Source organism: Taurulus bubalis, assembly GCF_910589615.1.
Source record: "Taurulus bubalis genome assembly, chromosome: 5".
In the NCBI taxonomy this organism is placed as follows: domain Eukaryota; kingdom Metazoa; phylum Chordata; class Actinopteri; order Perciformes; family Cottidae; genus Taurulus; species Taurulus bubalis.
In genome coordinates this window covers 19215137-19236961 of record NC_136593.1, presented here as the reverse complement: position 1 = coordinate 19236961, position 21825 = coordinate 19215137, and the positions used below count along the sequence as shown (strand labels likewise).

General features: G+C 47.1%; 1 protein-coding gene across 1 annotated transcript in view; it reads right to left on the bottom strand.

Annotated features, from left to right (window-relative positions):
* Nucleotides 1-4539: 4539 nt before the first annotated feature.
* The window catches only part of arhgap46a (Rho GTPase activating protein 46a), a 29795-nt gene continuing 12509 nt past the window's right edge, over nt 4540-21825 (bottom strand). Inside the window, exons 3-10 of the mRNA XM_079218991.1 lie at nt 13401-14847; nt 10441-11107; nt 10100-10192; nt 7909-7982; nt 7455-7654; nt 6716-6807; nt 6210-6379; nt 4540-5751 (exon numbers count right to left, since the gene is read on the bottom strand). Coding sequence (XP_079075117.1) covers nt 5557-5751; nt 6210-6379; nt 6716-6807; nt 7455-7654; nt 7909-7982; nt 10100-10192; nt 10441-11107; nt 13401-14847 — 2938 coding nt within the window. The 3' untranslated portion in view covers nt 4540-5556. The remainder of the gene's footprint in view (nt 5752-6209; nt 6380-6715; nt 6808-7454; nt 7655-7908; nt 7983-10099; nt 10193-10440; nt 11108-13400; nt 14848-21825) is intronic.

The window sequence follows — 21825 nt, the reverse complement described above, 5'->3', positions numbered from 1 at the left end:
GTCAGCCTCGTCTCCTTCAGGTCATCGCTAACAATTATTATTTTACCAGAAGACTGTAGCAAAACACAGCGTTGCGCCAGAGCAGCAATTTTGATGTTGGGAAGGCAAGTATGGCCCTCCCATTGTATGAACAATGATGCAGTCCAGACTGGGAAAAACACATTACCAGTCTAACCACTGCAGCTACGGATTACACATGTCTTGACACAGTGCTGCACAGTGTAAAGGGGTAAAAACCGACAGATCACGGTGAGCCATGTACCTCAAATGGTGATGAAATGTGTAACTAATACCAGATGTTCAGTGATCACTAGTTAAGACACAGGGAGGGGAGGGGGAGGGGGGCTAAGCACGACCTCACACAGGTTCCTCCAGAGCACCTTCATCATAATGAACCATAATTGAATATTCAGTATTATTATACTACCCATGCAGAAGGCGCAACGACTACAACAACTTGCTTTCACTTCCTCCCGAAAGCACCCATCAGTACAGCTATCAGGCAATAATGCACCAAGCCAATACTCGTCTGATGAACAGTATTTATATGATTTTTTTCGGGCGTAGATTGGGTCATTGTCTCGTCGAACAACGTCTCATCGGCAGCAGATCACCAAGCCCCTTGTCTGAAATAAAGGCTGGGGCTTGGTGGAGGCAGATGATCTCGCAGTCTCGCCGAGAAAATGCCAATTCTCTCCCGATAACAGCGCCTCCTTTGTCAGGTACACAGGCAGGCGGACGGACCCCTTTATCGAAAGCGGAAAAGGTTCGCGTTATAATATCGCAAACGTCTTACTTTTGTCCACCTCAGCGCCGAATCGGTTCCCCGTCGCGGAGACAGTCTGGAGCCATTGCTTTCGGTGGCGCTGTTCAAACCGGATATCTTCGCACTACTCGGCCCACGTGTTTTCTTGGTCAGCCGATTTCACGCGCAGACACAATGGAAGACGGCGGAAAAGACCCCAATAGTTATCCGACTGCGGCAGAGGCGCGTGCCTCCCGCGTTAGAGAAGAGCGAACCACAGCCTTATTCGGTAAAAGAATATATATGCATACAAGTGTGTGTAGAATAAATGTGCATTTTCGTGGCCTGCACAAAGAGCCAGACAGATAACGACACAGCCAGCGCGCGGACCCGAGGGGTTTGTGATGCCACGGGCAGGAATCAGGAAACGGATGGGGACGATTTTGTTTAAATGTTTAAATAATTAGATTATTTATTCATATGTTGACATTCTACTGTTATAAAAAGGGAGAGCGCAGTATTTTATTTTTGTCAATCATTATTTTATTTTGTTTATTTATTTTTGTACATGCACGTCACAGAGCTCAACTATGTTTTAACAGAAACATACAATATGCTTCATGTTGTTCAATATATCAAACGTCTGCTGCTTTAACCACTTTATTGTCCAGTGTTTTATAATCGGTGGGGATAGCGCGAGAGCAGCCCGCGCATACGTCACCGCTCTGGGCGAACACGACTGGCCGAAAGATTCTGGTGTGGGCGGCGTACTCGCGTCTGATTGGCTGTGCCAGCAGTCACTCACCGAGCTCGTCTGGGCCTCGCGCGAGGCCTACTTTGTCATACTTTTCGCGCTGTGTGAACGCGCGGCGTGGAAAACGCAAAGCATAAAACTTCCCTCAAAGGGGGAGCAACCACGAAGCCTTTTAAAAGCACCAGGTGAACAACACAAAAAAAAACACGCGGTGCACAAGAGGCCCACAGGCAACAACACGGACGGAACAACGAAATGTCCAAACGTTACGTTTTATTAGCTACTTCGTCACGTTTGTTTTGAAGTGAAGAAGCCGACATGCGGCACCGCACCAACTAAACCGTTGACGCATCCACCAAAACCGTTGACGCATCTACCAAAACCAGCCTCGGTCGCGAGGTTATTGGGGATTTCTAAACTCGGGAGCGATTGGGAGATACGGGACGGGCTTCCTACCTGTTCTCCAGTCACTCTTTGTCCGGTTGGGGGTACAATGTGCTGTGTAATCCTCTAAAGTGCAGGTCCCGCCGCCTCCGCCTGTCTAGTGCAGATCACGCAGTTGAATTTCTCCCAGTTGCATTCACTACCGGCGCGGGCAGTGTGGCGACACATTGCGCATGCGCTAACACCGGGCCGGGGGCCTTGAAGCATTAAAAGAAAGCCAACTATTAAAATCGGTGCTTGACTTTAAGCATGTCAACATGTTTTAAGTTGAAGCACTGAAATATATTTTAAACCTAGACGAACAAGGACGTGGCGTTACACGAGATAACATGCTCACCAGTTATATTAATCAAATGGAGTCCATCATCATTATAACTTGACACGCTTGTAATGCATTTGGATTCCAATACGTCAGAGAAGGCTCTGAGCAAGTCACTATCCAGGTCCTCCCCGTAATATATCTGGGCGCATAGTGCCACCCATCGTCCACCCAAAGCAACTGTTGTTTATTTACAGGAGTGACCAAGCTAAACCCAATTGACCAGTGGGTGTTTTATGTATATAATATATGTGTTATGCACACACACATAATTCAGCTGACTGTCTGCTCTCCCGCACCAGAGATCACATCGCCAAAACCTCCACTGGCTCCACATACAGTAAAGAAAAAACAGCACTTAGAACTCATTTATTTATATCCGCTTTTAACCTGTGACGCTACTATATAAAGCGCTATACAAATGTAATGTATTTTATTTATATATATATATATATATATATATGTATATATATATATGTATATATATGTATGTACTTCCGGTACAACATGTATGCTTATTGACTATTTACACATATGATACAACTCCACTATGACACTATAAACTAAATGAAACTCTCATAGTACCTGTAACTAAAATACTGTGGTGAAACCTTAATTTCATACAAACACAATAATGAAAGTAAGGCTGATGTTTTTGCCGTTGAGGAGGATTGGTTTAATAAAAACATGTTTGCCTTTAACGTGCCACAGGCCGAGGCCCGAGGTCCTCTTTCTCGGTTGCCATGGCCACAAATCATGCCTATCCCGAGCTTTCTAACCAATGCCCGACAGGTACACGATTGCGAGAGAGTGGCATGCTGACGTAGGTGTCAGTTTAGTGCAGTGATGCACACGAGAGGACAAACAGCCGAGTGTGAGGGTGATGCCGTGTGACAGGATGTGGGAGAGGCTTGTACCTGTTTGCCAACCCGTTCACCTGTGCATCCCCGGATACAAAGGAATACGACTTTCATAACTCAAATAGACCCTTGAAACCCTCTGAATGGTGTGTGTCTAAAGCGGACACGAGAGGCCTATATCCTATTTAAGAAAATGAGACCAATAGATCCTTGTTTTGAGTCTGGTTGTGTAAGATGAGTGTTCCTTTCTACAGGCCGTTCTCTCTGGAACTGGTGGATTGAGAAATGCATGAAACTGCCTCTACTTTCACATTTCTTCATAATTAGTTTTTTTGAATACGCCCATTTATTTACTCACTAATAATGATGGAAGTGGGCCTGTTTACTGAGGTATTAAGGTGGTAATCAATATAATTACATGTTTTACATACAGTGTTCACCTTGATTGAAACGTTAACGTTTTCAAGATCCAAATGAAGGAACACATGCAATGTTATTTTGTGAGTTGACCCCCTTAGACTGTTGTACAAATAAAAAAAATGTTATATGACAATTAGTTTAGCCATGTATTGAGCCCACTTTTTTTTTTTAAATGTCATAAAATCCCACCAGAAATATATGAAAGGTTCCAATTACATGAACTCAATGCTCTGAGGGTATTTAGGACAAAGTTCTGGCGATCTCACTGCTTGCTGTAGGTGGTCAGGAGAATATCCTAAAAATCCAGTTGTGCCTGTGTGTGTTTGTGGCCCTCATTTTGTTACGTCAACATTTTGTTCTTCAATCAATGTATGAAAAGAGCTTACCCCCCCAAGCCCGAATACAGATTTTGTCGTTCAACTCATGGAAGAATATTTTAATTCTGTAAAAAGAGGCAAACGTAAATGTTCTCTAGAGACTGATTAAGACACTACACTCTCTTCTCTGGCGAAACACGAAAAAAATACATAAAACACAAGGCATCCAAGCTACAATTGAACAAACTTTTATTTATGGACAGTCATTCCATATTATAACAGGTATGCAAACACACATATACACACGCACACGGAGAGTGGTTTGAATCCGTCCTATGTTCAAAAGGCAGGCGGTTACAGCAGAGAAATTAACAGTTAATTACAAAAACAACTTTTTTTTTTATTGCTCTTTGCAGCGACGTTTAACCTGGATCATTAGAATACACTGAAGGAGAGTTAATGCTATTTACACAGATAATTTATTTACATATAGGCAAAGCCTGAGAGGGGTCACACAAAGCTTAATCTACATTCTCATAGTGCTCCACAGTTGAACAATACTCCATTCTTAGTATCTGGGTTTATGGTTTATGGTAGATTTAGTAAATTTTCCGTCTGTGAGGGAGGCCATGTACAGTTAACACATCCAACACCCGTTTTATTAGAAGACCTGAGCCAAAAAAAAAAACATACAGACCACAAACAAAAGAACACGAATCCAATAAAAATATAATAAAAAATATCTATCTATAGATATATTAATATATATCTATATATAGATAAGAGAGATTATCATCAGTTGAATTACCAACCTCCGCCCATCGCTATGACATAAACTGTAATTACAACACTGGCTTCACTCGACTGTTTAGAGTTGTAAAATCAAAGCACTTCCGAGATTATTTTCTGAGGAAATGGCCGCCATCCGCTACAAAAGAGCTCTTTGCACATCCTTCCAGCTTGCGCTTTGAAATGAAGGCTCTGTTCTCACAGAGTGGTTGTGGCGGAGCGGCTGCTTGTGCCTCGTAAAATGAAATGCGAGGAGACCGGCTATCGGTACAACTACTCGAGACAGCACAGGCAAGCTTATTAATAAGACACCATTCCAAGAGTTCCTTTACTTTTCTTATATTTTTTTTAATCTTTCTGTACACGATAAAGGAAGGGTGTGTCTTTCTTACACGCTCAGACGATCACTCTCTCACACACACACACACACACACACACACACACACACACACACACACACACACACACACGAATGAAACCAGAATGTCAACGCTGCGGTCTATAGGGGTAATGTGAATGCGACTAATTCCAAAGTAAATACTCTTAAGACTCGCTTTTCACAGCCCAGTTGTCCCGTGGAACTGCCGTCCTGCCCATTCGGACTAAATCTGTTTTCACATGCAGCGCTTAGAAAAATACAGCCATCGAAGCGGGACACTTTGAAGCAGTCACTGTTGATTTTAGTATCAAGGGAACACAGTGAAACCTCAGGTGTTGTGTTTTGTCTCTCGTGAGAAAGCAAGTGAGAAACAAGGGGTCCAAAGTCTGAGCCGTTTTCACACTGCTCGTGTTGCAACATCAGACCCAGAGATCTTCCAGTGTGGTGTGAACCGAAACAGTGTTTGCGCACGATTGTAAATGTGTAACCGGAGATGCCGATTTAGCACCCGGGAAGGGGGGGGAGGGGTCTACACCACCCCTTCGATGAAACCCGTTTCCAGGTGAACGATCAGCATTCTCAGGAAGGACATCTCCTTGCGCGTGTTCTCAAAGATGATCCGCGGGTCGTCGGACTGGCATCGAAGGCAGTTGGGGGCCATCACCATGGCCAGGTTGTTCACATCCATCTTGGTTATAGCCACGTTGGACGGCTGAGCGAATACCTGGAGAATCAAGGAGAGGGACAGCCATGAGCACGGCTGAGTGTACACGCAGACCTTTGACCTGCAGCGAACAGTGGATGAGTCCCAATCAGTTTGAGCTCAAATTCCTTTAAAAACAAATATTTCTTTGGGAGTAAAGGTAAAAAGATTGAAGTTAACGACAACACTGTACGCAAAAAGGAATTGTGTAAGAATAGCCGGCCAGTCCCCGAAGAGTATCAGTGTGGAACGACCCAAGCAAGTGTGGAAATAAAGTGCGTCCTGTGTTTGTTGGTTATTGCGAGGCTCGGAAAAAGGGAGCCGTTTGGAAACAAAAGACAAAAACTAAAATGACTTGTTTGTTCAATTTTAGTTTAGTTCCTGACGATGCAAAGATGGAAACACAAGAAAAGGACAGGTGCAAACCTGGCAAATTATGGGCGTGTTTCAAAAATCTCCTCTGTCAACATGTTGCTTACCTGCAGGAAGTGGATGAAGTAGCAGAGCACCAGCCTGTTGAGCTCAGGCAGAGACTGAACCACAGCGATGGCCGCCACCGGGTCGTCACAGTTGCTGACACACTGCTTGTAGAAGTTCATCGGGATGAGAGGTTCCTCCAGCTCTCGATACCACAGCTTCATGAGAGAGGCTGCACGAGACAAAGGGGCTCTTAGTGTTGTGATGGTAAAAGACTGCGATATTGCTCTCGAGGTCTTCTTTTTTTTGAGCTAGTTGAAATATAGTAGTTTTTTTAATTGCTGCCTTTTGATCTCGATTACATAATAATTTACCTTTTTTTCCATTTTTATTCAACACTCAATTTGCTGTATTTTAGCAGTAGACTGAATGCAGCAGAACGGCAGTATACCGTAATATCGTCATCGTGATATTCAACAAAGTAATGGGCTATGGCTTATTTTCCTCATATCGTGGAGCCTGAACACAGACACACAATAACAAATGAGCCAAATACACCCTTCCTCACCAGGAACGTTGGGATCAGAGAGATTCTCCGGGATCCTCCACTGGTCTACTTGGAGCTTCAGCGCATTCACTTCATCGATGTCTCCAGGCACTCTGAAAATGACAAAGAAAAAAAATAAGAATAAAAAAAGCAGTTACACTCAGTGGCCACAAGAGGGAGCTCGACTTCTATCACACAGATTCTTCGTGCCCTGTGGCAAATCCGTTACCCATGCGACCCCAAATTGGCTTCAAATGTGGCCTGGTGGCTGAAAGTAGCCTGTTCTTTGTTTGCAGGACTTCTTTGGCACGAAACAGAAAACAGTAGAAGCGGAACATGCGCGGCTCAGAACAGCCGCTGTGCGGGGACATCCGAATCCAGCACGTTTTGACGAAGGGAACACTTTTCTAAAACAAGTCAAGACGTTACGTTTGCTGGAGAAAACCCCTTCACAAACACACAGGACCTTGTAATTCCCACGTGCTCGTAAGCTGAAGCAGTAACGTAAACACACATTACGAAGCATCAAATTAAACAGTGCTGGTCTCCTGAGCAAAGCTGTGTTTGTTCTGCTGTATCTACTGTACACACACTCTGGAATACAGTGATACAGGAGACCACACGCACACATTTGTTTATGCACACAATAAAGCACACACACATAAAGATCCCCGTCTAATTTCCGAGACTCCTCTCTTACACATTGCTCAAGTCGAGGCACGCAGGTGAGGACTTGGGTCCCGAGTTAGGTCTGCCTTACCTGAAGATGCCCTCCGTCTGAGCCCCGCCCAGAGCCAGGACATACTGGGAAAGCTGAACCTGCACCCAGGGCAGTTTCCTATCGGGGAAGAGCTCGCTCTGCCTCTCCATCACCTCCTCCAGAGAACTGCCGAACAGGGAGGGCGTGACGATGGCCCCCCTGCTGTGGTCGATCTCCTCCAAGGTGGGCTTGCGGAGACCCTGGAGCGGTGAGAGGTAAAAGGAAAGGAGAGAGATTTACTACCCGTGCGTGTCAGGGTCTAACACATTAATCATGGCTGTGTGTGCAGCTGCACTACTATGACTGGGTCTGTGTTTACGTCTCTACCTGTGACTGCGTCAGTGGGCCTGTAATTACATGTCTCGGTCGACGGTACCTTGGGTGACTCAGTCTGATGTGTCCTATTTTTATCACGTGAAAGTTTCATGTTTTACGCCCCTTTCTTTATTCTTACCTTTTTGCCTCCAGTGATCGCCACCTTCTGCAGTTTCCGATAGCAGAACTTGCCATATGTGCTGATAGGCAGACCTGTGGGTGGACGGAGGAGGAGAATTCAAGACTGAGAAGCGGCAAAAACAAAGTCCTCAAAATGAAACACCCTCAAGCATCAGGCATTACTGAACACACACACACACACACACACACACACAAAATAATACATGATTTAAATTCTTTCCCACAAACATAAAAAAAAACAGTGTTTTCTGTTCCCACAGATGTCACACAGCGCATGAGAGACAGGCGGTGGTAACTGGAGAGGCATGTTGACGGTGTGTGACTCTAGCAATTGGGGATTAGAGTGGGCCTGGTTGCTGAACTGTCAGGCTGAGGGGAAGATTTACTACTGCTGCTGAACAAAAGCTTTAGAGACAGGATCCGGTCTGCACAGCCAACGCTCAGGTGATTCATCAGCCTACACAGACATGAAGCGCTCCAAAGACAATGAGAAACACAGAGGCCCCCTGTCTGCTACCTGCCCTTTGTAGCCGCTGTAGGGTCCAGATCTATTTCGGAAGAGGAACAACGTTGTTCTCGGAGTTGGGACGTCCTTCATGAGACCTGATCTCTCCTTTAACAGTTAAGAGATACTGTACACCAACAGAAAAAAACCTGAATGTTGGGTCATTGTGTGCACACATTCAAATCTTTCATTGCCGTGGTAACTCGGGTTTCCGTTCCCAAACTCTCCGCTGTATCAGCTACCTGAACCAGGGCCAGTTGGAAAAAAACTCAGATGAGATTTTTTTTTCCTTCTTCAAAAGTGTAGCAAACACTTTCCAATGTCATGTTTCCCTACAGCCTAAGATTTATAGCAAACGGGTGACTCCCGCTCACGGCTGCGGCTAATCTGACCGAGTTCGAGGATAATTATGTCTAATTAGATCTTGATCTGGGCAAAGATGGGCTATTTTTCCCCCCGAAGGCTCCCAACACGAGAGGCTGTACGCCCACTCGCAGAAAATCAAGAGTGCAGAGTCGTTTTGCTGAAGGGAGAAAGGGTTTCAACACTACCAGTGGTCTATATTTACATCAGGTTTGATGGCATGAAAACAACAACAACCACAACAACCAGACAACCAAAGCCCAGGAGAAATAGGGGCTCATTAGGAGCTTGAGTGTACTGTACCAGGCCGAGAACAGCATGACACCCGTCTACACATGTGCTCGACAACAAAAACACAGAGCCATTAAAGGATGTCGACGAGACAACTTCAGGCTCATCTCGGGGAATTGTTTATGAAACAAGTCTACACTAAACCAAGAGCTGGCTGTAACCAGCGCTTTCCTGGGCCCCGTGCCCAAAGAAGTCCTTTTCCAAGCCAAGACCTGGTCTGTCCTGAAAAGAGATTGCACACGTGACCCATCCAACTGCTCACAGCTGCGCATTACTCTGGTCAGACACAATGTACGTGTCCCAGCTCCTCAATCCATCAAGCAAACAGCAGCTCCAATTATGCAGTTTTTGCACGCAAGAATTTTTTTTCTTTTCTTGCCGGCTTTCATCAAGACCCCTTTCTCAAAAAAAAACCTCGAGAGTTAGTCAGAAACGTTCCGCAGGCTCTGCCTTTTGACCTCTTAGTCAGTTGGATTCTGAGTCACTGAAGTACAATGTGTGAGGCCACTGCTGTGGTGTCTGCTGCGAGATGATCGGATTCCTCTGTGGTGACATCACCACCAGAGCGGGCAGTGTGGGCTGCTCTAATGAGGGCACGGGCCGATGAGTAGGTATCCTTTTAAACGGCTGTGTGACATGCGAGTGGCAAGCGAGAGGCCACTAATGTGACTCACAGTGTGGTCCATTGTGTGCCAGAAGAACCTTCTGAAATTCTCATCCTACATATTACTTTTTCAGCTCAACTTTCTGTTAAACCCATTCATCGAGTCTGCAAGTACATCAGCATGTACTCATCTGACAAACTGCACAGCGTTGAATTTTCCATCCCACTCAAGAGTGGTCACTCTACAGGGAGCGATACGTTAGACTTGTGCACGGCTTCGACTCCAGACGGCTTTTGAAGAAAGTATAAAAACATATTTGGGAGTTCTTCCCCCACCTACTTTGCGCTCTGTGAAACAGATACGCTTGTAAAAAACCTATGTTCTTAAAGTGACATTTGGTACTGTAGGCCGAGTAAACGATTTACCTTCGTCCTCATCTGTGCTCTGTTTCCTCTTCTTTCTGGACTTTGAATTCTTCTTCAGCTTTAGTTCCTGCTGCTCCAATATGAACTGAGTCACTGTGAGACAGAAGATAGCAGACGATAGATAGTTAAGCCAACACAAGGCCGATTATTGGGCTCTTCACAAACAATGCTGTACTTTCTCTCATGATCCTAATGACTAAATCAAATTATAATTCCGAGGCAAAATGGAAAGGGGGGAATAAAATGCGAATGCGACTTAAAAGATAATCTCTCTGGCCTGCATTAACAATGCTGACTATCAGACAACACGGGGAGGTGCAGAAGAAAGAAAGTTGACCCACCCTGTTGCTCAGTCTGAGACTCACATTTCTTGTCGCTGGCTGGCTCCGTGTGTCTCTGGATGTAGCCCTCCAAGTAGCAGCGGAACTTGGGAGAGGGGGCGAAGAACGCCAGGCTGACCGCCATCAGCTCCCAGCCGGCCGCCAAACTCCTGGGGGTGGCGTTGCCCGTGGTCTGCCTCACCAGCTGCACGTACAGCTCGTCCCGCAGCCCCGGCATGTCCCAGCACTTTGTGACGATGAGGAGGGCGCAGTGCCGGCGGTCCAGGCGCGAGGGCCTGTCTCCCATGTAGGCCTGCACCAGCTTGAACATCTCACAGGCCTCTTTCCGGACGGCGCGGTTACTGGTGACGAGCATGGGCTTTTTGATGGACCCGCGGTTCCACGACAGCATGTTGGCGATGGAGACGCGGCGCCGGAACAGGCCTTGTGTGTGCATGTTGAGGTGCTTGCTGGCCCAGTCCTCCATGCCCATGTCGGAAGGTGGGGGCTGCCGCAGGGTGGCGTAGGAGAGCTGGTAGGAGGATCCCCTCGCTCTTCCTCCTGTCCCATCACCTCCCTCTCTGTTGTCGTGGTTGGCCGGCCGGTGAGGTCCCAGGGAAGCGGTCCGCCCATCCACCATGCCTTTCTTCCTGCTCTCCAACTGAGCCTGCAGTTCAAGGGTGCCCTCCTGCAGGGAGACAAGAGTTGGACATGAGATGGAGAAGAGGAGGAGCAGGAGAGAGGGCCAGAAGAAGAGGAGACAGGAGGGCAAGAGTGCAACAGAGGTACAAACTGTATGTGTGTGTGTGTGTGTGTGTAGCTGCAGAGTCTTCACTGTGTCACACTAGGAGCCGCGCTGCCTTCCACCTACTGAGCTCTGCTCTGCAGTATCGGGGCTCGAGGGGGAATTGTTGCAGGAATGGCACATTCATTTCCTGATGCCAGAACCGGAAAATAAATCTCCCCAAATCCTCATCAACCCTGGCCTCAGGAGCAGGTGACCAGATGGTGGCGTCACAGGCTTTACCCCCTTCCCACACCAGGCTCACCCTACCCTGAAAAACCAAAGCTATGCTCTCCACCTCCCTGTGACCCCTCGTGGTGGAGTTTATGTCTGTAAGGAGCACCTCAAACTCCCTTAATAGAGAAAGCCAGTAACCCAGATTTGCTCCGTAAACAGCCAGGAACAACACCAAACCAGAGCCAGAATCAAATTTCCAAATGGGACATGGAACTCTTTGACATATCTTTTCGATGAGACCCTGATGTAATATCATGAGTGCCAGACAAGCTGGACTTTACATTTTGGTTTCTAGATGAAATGAAGCAGATGTGAGGTTCGGCTTTGACAGAGAGTCTTTACAGTCGTACAAACTTGATTTTTTTTTTTTATAAAGTTGGGTGATAGAGGTCAACTCCAGAAAATCTAATGCAACAAAGCACATTTAACCATGGAATGGGAAGGTAAACTTCTGTTTTTGGTAAATTACACTGTTTAACAGATAGCTTCCAGATGCACAAGCACAGGACGGTCATTTAGTTCTACTATGAACTGAGACAGCGAAACAGCGGAAAATGCTCACAACTTTAAAAACATGAATTATTCATGGTTTTTTTGGGAAGTGGATAGTTTCAGTGCATCCTTTGAATGAGCCAGTTCAAAAGGTCTTTTAGCAAGAACAGAATGTTCAAATATGGAAATATAGAGCTGCTCATACATAGCTTGTCATAATCTGTGAGTGTGTGTGTGTTATAACAGCAGGTCTGAAGAACATTCCAGTACAGACTTAGGGGGCCCGCTCAGTACTCCTTGGCTGTTGTCTAACATGCTTAAGCTACAGTGGTACCAATACGCCTTGGTACGAGCCTGCTACCTCCTCTTCCTCTTCCTTATCCTCATCTCCCTGCCAAGCCTGGGCCATATGGGCCACAGTGGCCCTCCTTCCTGACTGAGGGAAGCCATGTCCTGAATCTCTCTGGCCTGGCATGGGCCTCAGATGTCCAAGCACAGAGCTGGCATGCGAGTACACAGTACCTGCAGTGCAAGGCAGATGGACGGTGGTAAGAGGATGACAGGTAACGCTGGGACTGTGGCCATTATAGTCAGCAGTGCCCAGCCTGCCCACAGTACTGAGGGCATTCAGGAAATCAAGATTGGAACGTAGAAGGCATCACTCACAAAATGCTCAGTGTTCTCTTTAAAGAGACAGATTATCCTTCCTGTGTTTGGTTCCACAGCTGCCTGTGGAACCAAACACTAATTTATATAGTTGCAGAGGTGAAGTGGGTCCGCTTCTAAAAACAACAGTAATATGGAGGTATAGGGTGTGATTCGCCAAAGAGGGGATTTGGAGAAGTAACAGCTCTTATTGCTACTTATATAATCGTTCTTCCATCTTTGGTCATGTGCCCCTTTTTGTGAGGACCCTTGACGTCAAGATAAGCCACCGCCTCTGTGTGTCCCTCTTTGTGTTTTAGTGCACGGCAAGGTCAAAATATAACCAACTCTGTTGTGTTGTCAGATCTGCCCCGTAGACAAAAGGGATATTTATAATTAGTCACACATTCTGACAAATTCTTCCCCTTCCCAACTCTGAGGACCAGACACAATACAAAAGCAGCAGCTAAATATTCCCATAATACTCAGATGCTTTATTCAGGAATGACACATTGAGATTGAATTCTTCTCTAATCTTGAGAGACATCAGTAATCGGAGCACTTCCAGACCAAACAAAGCAGAACCCAAGCAAACCTGCTGAGGTAAACAGACCACACAATAACTCAGTCACAGTTGAAAGTACCATAATATTGGATTAGCTATGATGTTTTCACTGTTGTTGTCACATACTTAACAACACACACACACACACACACACACACACACACACACACACACACACACACACACACACACACACACACACACACACACACACACACACACACACACACACACACACACACACACAGTGAGGGTTACCTGGGAGGGCGGCCCTGGGGTCTCTGGCGAGGACAGGCTAGCCTGACTATTCACACTCATCTCCAAGGAGTCCACCTTTTCATACGTCCTTTTCTGCCTCCCTGGTATCTCTAGAGGCGTCAGCGCAGGGTTGCCATGGTTTCCTGGCCTACTCAGTGACCGGGGAGCCCCGGTGAGTTCCTCTCGTGATGCGCACCTGCTTGCTGACCCCCCTCCTCCGTACCACCGGAGTGAGTCGGCAGGGGAGCGCGTCCGGGGTACGACCGCCCTCTCCCCTATTTCCGGGTCCAGCCCAGCTCTCACCTCCCTCATGGTGTTGGAGCGACTCACCACCTCCCTCATCTCGGCCATGAGCCTCTCGTTGAGGGCGCACAGCTCCCCGCTGCTTCCTACCGACCCCGGCCGGCCTCCTGCACCACCGCCGGCTCCCACCCTCCTCCTGCTCTTTCTTCTCAGACTTGGAGAGGGGCCGGTGGAGTACCCAGAGTCTTGATAGTTTGCTGTGGCCTGGGGGGTAGAGGAGGGGAAGTCCTGCGAGGCCTGGCTGCTTTGCCTGCTGTGTCGTGCCTCCATGGCGCGCTGGACAGTGGCCTCAAGGACCCGCCAGCTCTGCTTCTTGTCCAGTGTACTTGGGCCCGGGGTCCCCGGCTCTCTGTCCCTCAACTGGCCTCGAGCTTGGGGCAAAGAGTGGGCCTGGGGCTGAGGATGTGGCTGAGGCTGGGGCTGGGTCACGATAGGATCCTGCCTGGAGGTAGGGGAAGGGCTACGTGTGGGTACAGGAGAGCCGGGTAGCAGCCCCTGTTTAGGGTCCACGTTGATCATGTGCTTGATGCACTCCAGACCAGCTGGGCTGTAGTCCGAGGCAGAGGGATTCCTCCTGTGTCTGGACCCTGAATGAGAAGAACCAGGGTTTTGGAGGTGTCTGGGTTTTTGGAGGCTATGGGTAGGTGTCAGGCGAGACAGAGGATGTCCATTGTACATGTGCGCCCCCTCTACCTCCATGTCTGTCGGGGGTTCATCATATATGGGACACTCTGACACGGGCTCGTCATATATTGGGGTAGTGCAGCCATACTGGGGAGAGGCGGGGCACGGTGTGCTGGTCTGTGACCTGTGAAGGAGTGGACTGGGATGGCTACTGTCTGATGTCACCAAACAGAAGCTGCCATTGCTGACTTTTCTCAGGTGATGGGCCTGACGTGTGTCAGCAGCCATTTTGCCAAAAGGGGCAGTTTTATATCCCTGGGTAGAGTTTAAGTGTCCCCCCTGGGGCTTATTGCTGGGTGGGTGCAGGGTGAAGGTGTTGGTTTTGCTGTGCGCACTGGGCTGGAGGTGTTGCTGTGGCTGCGGCGAGGCTGGAATGGGCTGGCTACGGCTCATGCTGTTCACCTTCACCAACATCGCTGCCTTAGAACCAGGTGCAGGCTGCCATCTTTGAGAGGCATCCCTAAAAGAGAGAAAAAACACAAGCAGAATGGCATTTGGCATCAGAGCAAACAAATAATATATTAAAGTCAAAACAAACAACCAAAAGTCAACAGACAGTGCCATAAAAGGACTACTATCATATCCAATCATGTACAGTCAGAAAGTCCTTTGCTATAGTTCATCCTTTTGAAAAAATCTAAAGCCCACAGGGCTGAGAAAATCAGCAGCAATCCATAAATTCCTCTCCAAACATTTCACTGACCTCCAAAGACTTAACTCCATTTTTAGTCTGGCAGTCATAATCGCCTTGTCAAACCCTTGAGACAATAACTCCAGTGTGTGTTGTGCCTAAAAATGCTGAGCAACTGAACACAGCACATCTCACTGAAACTCAGCCACACTTCCAACATGTGGGACTGGGACTGGAGAATACACACAGGGTGATGAAATGATTGCTGGTAGCTGTACGTCTGTGAAGTAGCTAATGGTTTTTCCATCATAAGAGCCGGCACGAAAGTCTGCCATCAACATGTGGACAGTAAACTAGCAGGCCACATGAAAAGAGGTTGATCTGGGAGGAGTCCGGATTGCAGTAGTTCACAGCTGAGAATATCTGCAATCGGGTGCAAAGGTTAATTCTTCTCTTTTGGGTGAGCGGCCAGGCTAACTTCAAACCCAATGGCCCGCTGCTAATCCCAGCAACGTAAAATAATCTGCCATCAATCTGGTCACGCTGCTCGGGTCTGGTACCCTGCACTCGGCTGTCCCCTCAATCTTCCCCTGCAATCAGGACTTTTCATTCCTCGACTGATCAAAAACTTGCCCTTTTAAAACCAAACAGTGCGTCTAAAGTGGGCTCAGCAGACTTCCTCTCCTAATCAAAAGGTCAGACAGGTAGTCTCAAGACGTTTGAAGGTAATGCAAAAGGAGACTTACCTTCCCTCCCTCCGACCGCGTCTTAACATTCAGTGGGGTAATTAATTTGATCAAAGCGGATCAGCTTCTGTCCTTTGTGAATCCAAACATAAACACAGGTCAGAGTAGAGCCAGTGTTTAAAGGCTTTTTCCAAGAAGAGCACTACGCCTAAGCGGAGAGTTGGGCTGTAACGGCAGAAAGAGGACGCAGAGGGAGGAGGAAAGAGGCAGAGTGACCCCCCCTCTCCTTCCCACATCTCCCTGGAACAATGCTAAAACAATTCCCCCGAGGTCCTCAAGCCAACGGTAAACTTCCTCTAGTCCTCCTAGCTACAGCCTCCCTCCCTCCCTCTTCCCTATAGAGTGAGGTCACACCACCTCAGCGGTTTGAATGTAAACAGGCTCCCATCTTTGAACGGTCCCACAGATTCGCCATCCCAGTAGGGCCTATAAACAGCTGGACGTCAGCCACCTGGCACAGCGCCAGGACGGCCTGCCACAAGCAATGCCGTTGGGAACGCTCCAGGGCCCCCACCCTCACCCGAGACAATCAAGAAAGTTTACTGTCTAAATAACCACAGACAGACACGTGGTGAAGACAAGCAGCTTCTGACAGACGGGATTCACCCCAAACCACCACTGTTTAGTAGTTACGAGCAAGTGCGAGTGTGTGTGGTTACGCGGGGCGGCGAAGGGGGTTGATAGGTGACAGCTGTAAACATGAGAAGCCGCTGTTTGTTCTCTTTGAAGCAGTGTATGTTTTCTCACCCCGGTCCTGTCGAGCGGGAGGAGGCGATACAAATGCTCCAAAATCCTTCTCACCTCAGCAGCTGACCGTTTAGCGCCGGTTTGCTATGGCAGGAACAGCTCGCACATGAAACATCAAGGCCTTTCTTATGATTGGACGGCCAAAAGAACACAGCGGACCTCACACATTAAACCACAATAATCAAATTCCCCTTCCATTATCCACAAACAAATCAAACCTCGTTCACACATAACATGGGGTCTCTGAACGTGTAATGGCGGACTGTAAAAAAAACACAAATCTGTCTTCTATGTTCTTTGTGGGTGGGTGACTCACTTTATGAGGACCGACCCTGAGACAGTAGTGACCACTACTTCCTGTCGGAGGAGGTCCTCTGGAGGGTCGTAGTGAGGGCTTCCCCGTGTGGAACACAAACAGGAAATGCCGCATGTAATGCTCTCACACTGCTCGCAGGGCGGAAGTGTGAGCTAAATCTTAATTATAGGGAGCTTATATAAAGCTTTACAAAAAGTTTAACATCATACATGGGAATTTCTATATCCTTGGTAGATAGATCCATCTTTAAATCCCAAAACACACAACACTAGAAGCGTCTTTACTATTCCTTCCTGTCCGTACAAAACACTAAATTATATCTTGTGATAAATGCAGTAGAAACATTAAACAACCTATTCTTCAGGGACTGAAACAGAACACATTCATCGGCCTGTGAGGAAGTCCAGCTCACGGTTGGTAGAGAGGGATTTTGTTTGGCTTTGTCTCTGTTGTTTGCCTACCATTGTCCCACCGAGGATCAGCAAAGGTCTAGCATGTTCACCCCCTCCAGCACCGGCACATTATGTTGGCTGCCAGCAGGGAGTTTGGTGCGGTGCTCAACGCGATCGCGAAAAGGGGGCCGGGAGCCAACTCCAACGGTAAAGCTCGGCAGCGTGTTCGATCTCTTATCAACAGCCTCTAATCCCTCTACACAGCGAGAACACCACCTGCATATCAGTAAACCACAGGTCAACCAAATAAAGTATGATTACAAACCCCGAACCTGTAGGGGGACGAAGACAAATATAATGGTGAGAAACTGCAACAGGCCGAGAGCGGGGAGACGATTGGAGGGGTTGGGGTGTGAAGGACAACAGAGCTAAGGAGACAAGAGAGGAGGGTGTAAGCATGTGTAAATGAGAAGGGGTGTGTGGATTAGTCGTGGGAGAGTGCAGCAAGGGAATGAGCGGGAAGGCTGGCATTCCTCAGGGCTCATTCAGGGGCCTCTGTGGATGTGTGGGGAGCCTCACACAATGCATGGCTGTGCCATCGTCACGGAGACGCCTCTAAACAACAGCAATGGGGGATGGGGGAGAGAAAGATGATAGGGAAGCGGCTGAACCTGAAAAAGCCATCTTCAACCTCCAGAGTCCGACAGAGAAACAGGCAGGCTGTTACGCAACACCGAACAGGCCTGGACTTTACTCTAGCCATGATGAAAGTTGTTTAGAAAGGGTGTGTCTGTTGCCTTCTAGTAGCTCGTCTGTCAAGCGTTGAATGTTAGCCGAAGGTGGGGATTACGGACAGCAATTCATCACAGAGGTTAAAAGAGACACGATAATTATCGCTGGGAGTGTAAATCCCCATCAGATTTGTCCAAATCTCTCGCTGTTTGCGAGGAGATAAACTCCATTTCAACCACTTCTCAAGCACACCTCATTAGACACAAGCAGCACACCTATCCTACGCTCCACATATGTACTTACAAACCCCCTTCATTCAGAGCCTTGAGCTAGCATGTGAGAGCTTTAGGAAGACAGAGAAATGTGCGATAAAATGAAGTTAAGAGGCCCTTTGGAAACCAGCAGGGTAATCTGATTGGCCTCTGGGGCAGCAAATCAACTTAACAGTCAGCAAATCTCAATTAGCCCCAGCAGCTCTGGTGTCTCACATCCACAAACAGTCCCAGATACCTCTGTCACTGTTTTGAATATTGCTGTGGTTGGGTCGTCTCAATAACCAACTAAATATACTATGGGGACCTTGCTGTCAGCAGATGTTCTGTCTCTCCTTACGCTCCTGCCTGGAATAACTGTAGTTGGAAAAGTAATCAGCTGAGTCACTTTGGCGGAGAGGGATATGGATTTGGAAGCTCTTAAATATACCCCTTGGGAATAGAGGGGTCTGAAAAACAGGGGTTATTATTAACACTGGCTGGACAGGAAGAGGAAATGGGGTCGCACAGGCCAAGCTTCTGCTGCACAAACACCTCAGAGAACAAACCAATGGGATCACGACGATCTGCGTAGGGGAAGGAAACTGAAAAGACAAAGAGGATTCGCCGAGGACAAAGTTGGATCCATGTCGCCAGCGTGCAGAGACAATTTCTCTTCTCCCTTTTGAACAAATTGGTCATAAGAGTATCAAGCAGAAGGATGAAATGACAATTTGGCCTGAAGGGTGACTGGTAGCCCCTTAGTTCCTGAAAGGCCCTTCCAGAGAGCCAGCTGTCCTGCAACAGCTGAACTGATGCCTCCCTCCTCTGAGCCAAGATGTCTACCAGTTGTGCATGTCTGTGGCTCCCGCAGCCCGACATCCCAAAGAGAGCTGGGCTGGGCCAGAGGACAGCCAGGAGCTTTTCAAGGGGCAGGATGAGGCCAAACCCAACTGGATTCCAGAGAGACCCCGCCTCTGGAATTTGAAAGTGCATCTGAAGCTCTCGTCAGGGGCATATCCCATTAAAAGCACACTAGTCGGATGACATGATTAAAACTGGACTGCACGCACAAAACCTGTTCCAACTAGTCTCCAGTCTCAGAGATATAGGACCAGGGCAACAAAAGAGCAGGAAAACAAAGATGCGGTCGTTAACAATAACCATCATCACTGTCGGAAATGGATGCGAGTAGAAACCCTGGAAGAGGCACCCTGAAAAATAGCAGCTGAGACAGTCACAGCAGCGTGCCTAAAGCCAGTTCACATGCGGTGCCACTGGTTCTTCAAGAAAACAATGGAGATATTCTACCTCACCACAGCACCAGACGGAGTAGTTAACTGCAAAAGCAGCGTTTCAATGATTGCTAAAATAAAAACAAAAAAGGTTTTTGATACCCCGCTCGTGAAACTGTGCCTCTGTGTGATCTAGTGCTTGAGGATACTATAAACTTGAAGGCTTCACGAAAAAGAGGGGGGAAACATGGGGACGTGTGGAGAAACAGCACAGAGAATTAAGGACATCGCCACTGTTAACGAGACCAAAGCGCGTAGGCACATAACACGATCACCAGTTCAAAGTGCAACTTTTTTTGCGAAAGGAGAAATAAATATAGGCAGACTTAAAACGCCATCTGGAAAGGGCTGAAAATGAGCTTACCACACCAGGAGCGCACAGATGAAACATGTCTTCACAGTGTGCGTAAAGACTTTGTGGCGGGAGATGAAAAGCACGAGAGGATTGTGCTCTCGGAGTAAACACGCAGACAATGTGTGACTCATTAACAACTTTAAAAACTTTATCTCCCCATAACACCCCCTCGTTTCCTAAATGAACCCACTGGTGATGCATCTCCTACATGACTCACAGACAGACAGTCTCAAAGCACATGAGCGGAAGTTTGTTTTGTTTGTATTATTATAGTTTTGCTTTCACATGCATTTTTTATTCAAAAACTAGATTTTGTTTTAAACTTCCTCAAAACAGAAATAAATTGTTTTCAGTTCTGTTGGATGTGTCATCAGACACTTTTGGGTAGAGGTTTCTATACTAGTTCTTTAGTTTCCTCAAAGTCAGACTAAAATTAGACCAACATTCCTTTTACTAAACTTATAGCACACTCGTGAAAAGTCAAGCGATCTCATCTTTAGAAGCTGAAGAATATTACTATGAGCACATGAAACAATCCAGACAGAGTTTAGGTTGAACTCTTTCTAAATACAAAGCCAGTCAACAATCAGGAAAAGTGAGTTTTAAGTGTCCAATATCAGCTTAGATTGAAAGCTGGGTGCTGTATCATTACGGGGGCTAAATGAGAGGGAACATACAAGTCACTTGGTGTTCTTCTCCATTCAGCATACCAAGACTTACTGCTTAGAGAAAGCTCTCAGCTGACCCTGGGGGACAACTGGTTTTAAGTGAGAACCCTTTGTTCCTTTTAGTGGTCCTTTATACGCCCCAGGCCGGCCCATAAGACAAAAGAGTGCTGTGACCCTGATGTGAACCACTGTGGGTCACCCCTGGGTTGTCTTACACCATGCCGTCACGTGTCCTCAGCAGACTTTTAACATCCACTCAACCTCAGCAGGTCTCCTGTAGCTGAAGACCTCTGTGGAGAGGAGCCCACACACAGCGAGTACAGGCACACGCACCGTCTGTGGTGAAATCCCATACAGATGTTATCTGGTTCATGATAACAACACACGGACACATAAGTGCATTAAAAGGTGGGTGAAATTCAATACAGATGTCCAAAAGCTAGTTGATCCGCAACACCTACATCATGGAAAGAGAGTTCTCTTCAGTTTCCTGTGGCCACAGCCACGTGTGACTGACATGTTTACCTCTGGAGACCACGGTACTTCCCTGATGAGCTCCACAGGCTCAAAGTACCCAGAAATTCCCAGGACGTGTGATAAGACTTGGCCAATGAGTAACAGGTTTGGCACTCAAGGCCTCCAAAAGTGTGCTTCTGTATTACTGAACATAGACAAATGCACACAAAAAAGATATGAGCTTTACAAAGACAGGGAGAGACAGACAGGGACAGGAAGCAGCACCAACCAACCAGTGCTTGGAATAACACACAAGGGTGTGTTGTGTGGAAACTTGTCTATCTGTAATGAACAGATTTATTAATAGCCCAAAACAAAAGGAAACTGCCGTTGGAAGAACTGGGATCGTCCCATCTCCACAGAGGACAGCATTGTATTTCAAAGGTCATAACTTAATAACATTTCATCTCCGCTGAAATTTCAGAAAAAAAAAAAAAGGGAAGAAAAAAAGAACATGTGACGACGTGTCAAACAGAACTGAGGAACTGTAAACGATGAAATACCCCATTACTCTATGGAACTAAGAAAAAGTTATGACCTGCAGTAGCATGATAAAAAAAAAAAAACAGGATGTTCTCATGGACGCCCCCCCCACCAACACTCCCATGTTCTGGGTGGCACAGAACAATTGGCTAACCTCAAACCAATGTGAGCCTTCCAACTCTTCATTATAACTTTCTCCCTTGCTCTTACCTCCTCATCCTTGTCATTATCAACGAGGCAGGCCACCAGCTGCAAAAAAGCATGTTTGTTTTCATCCACTTTTGAGCTGTCACATTCCACCATCTT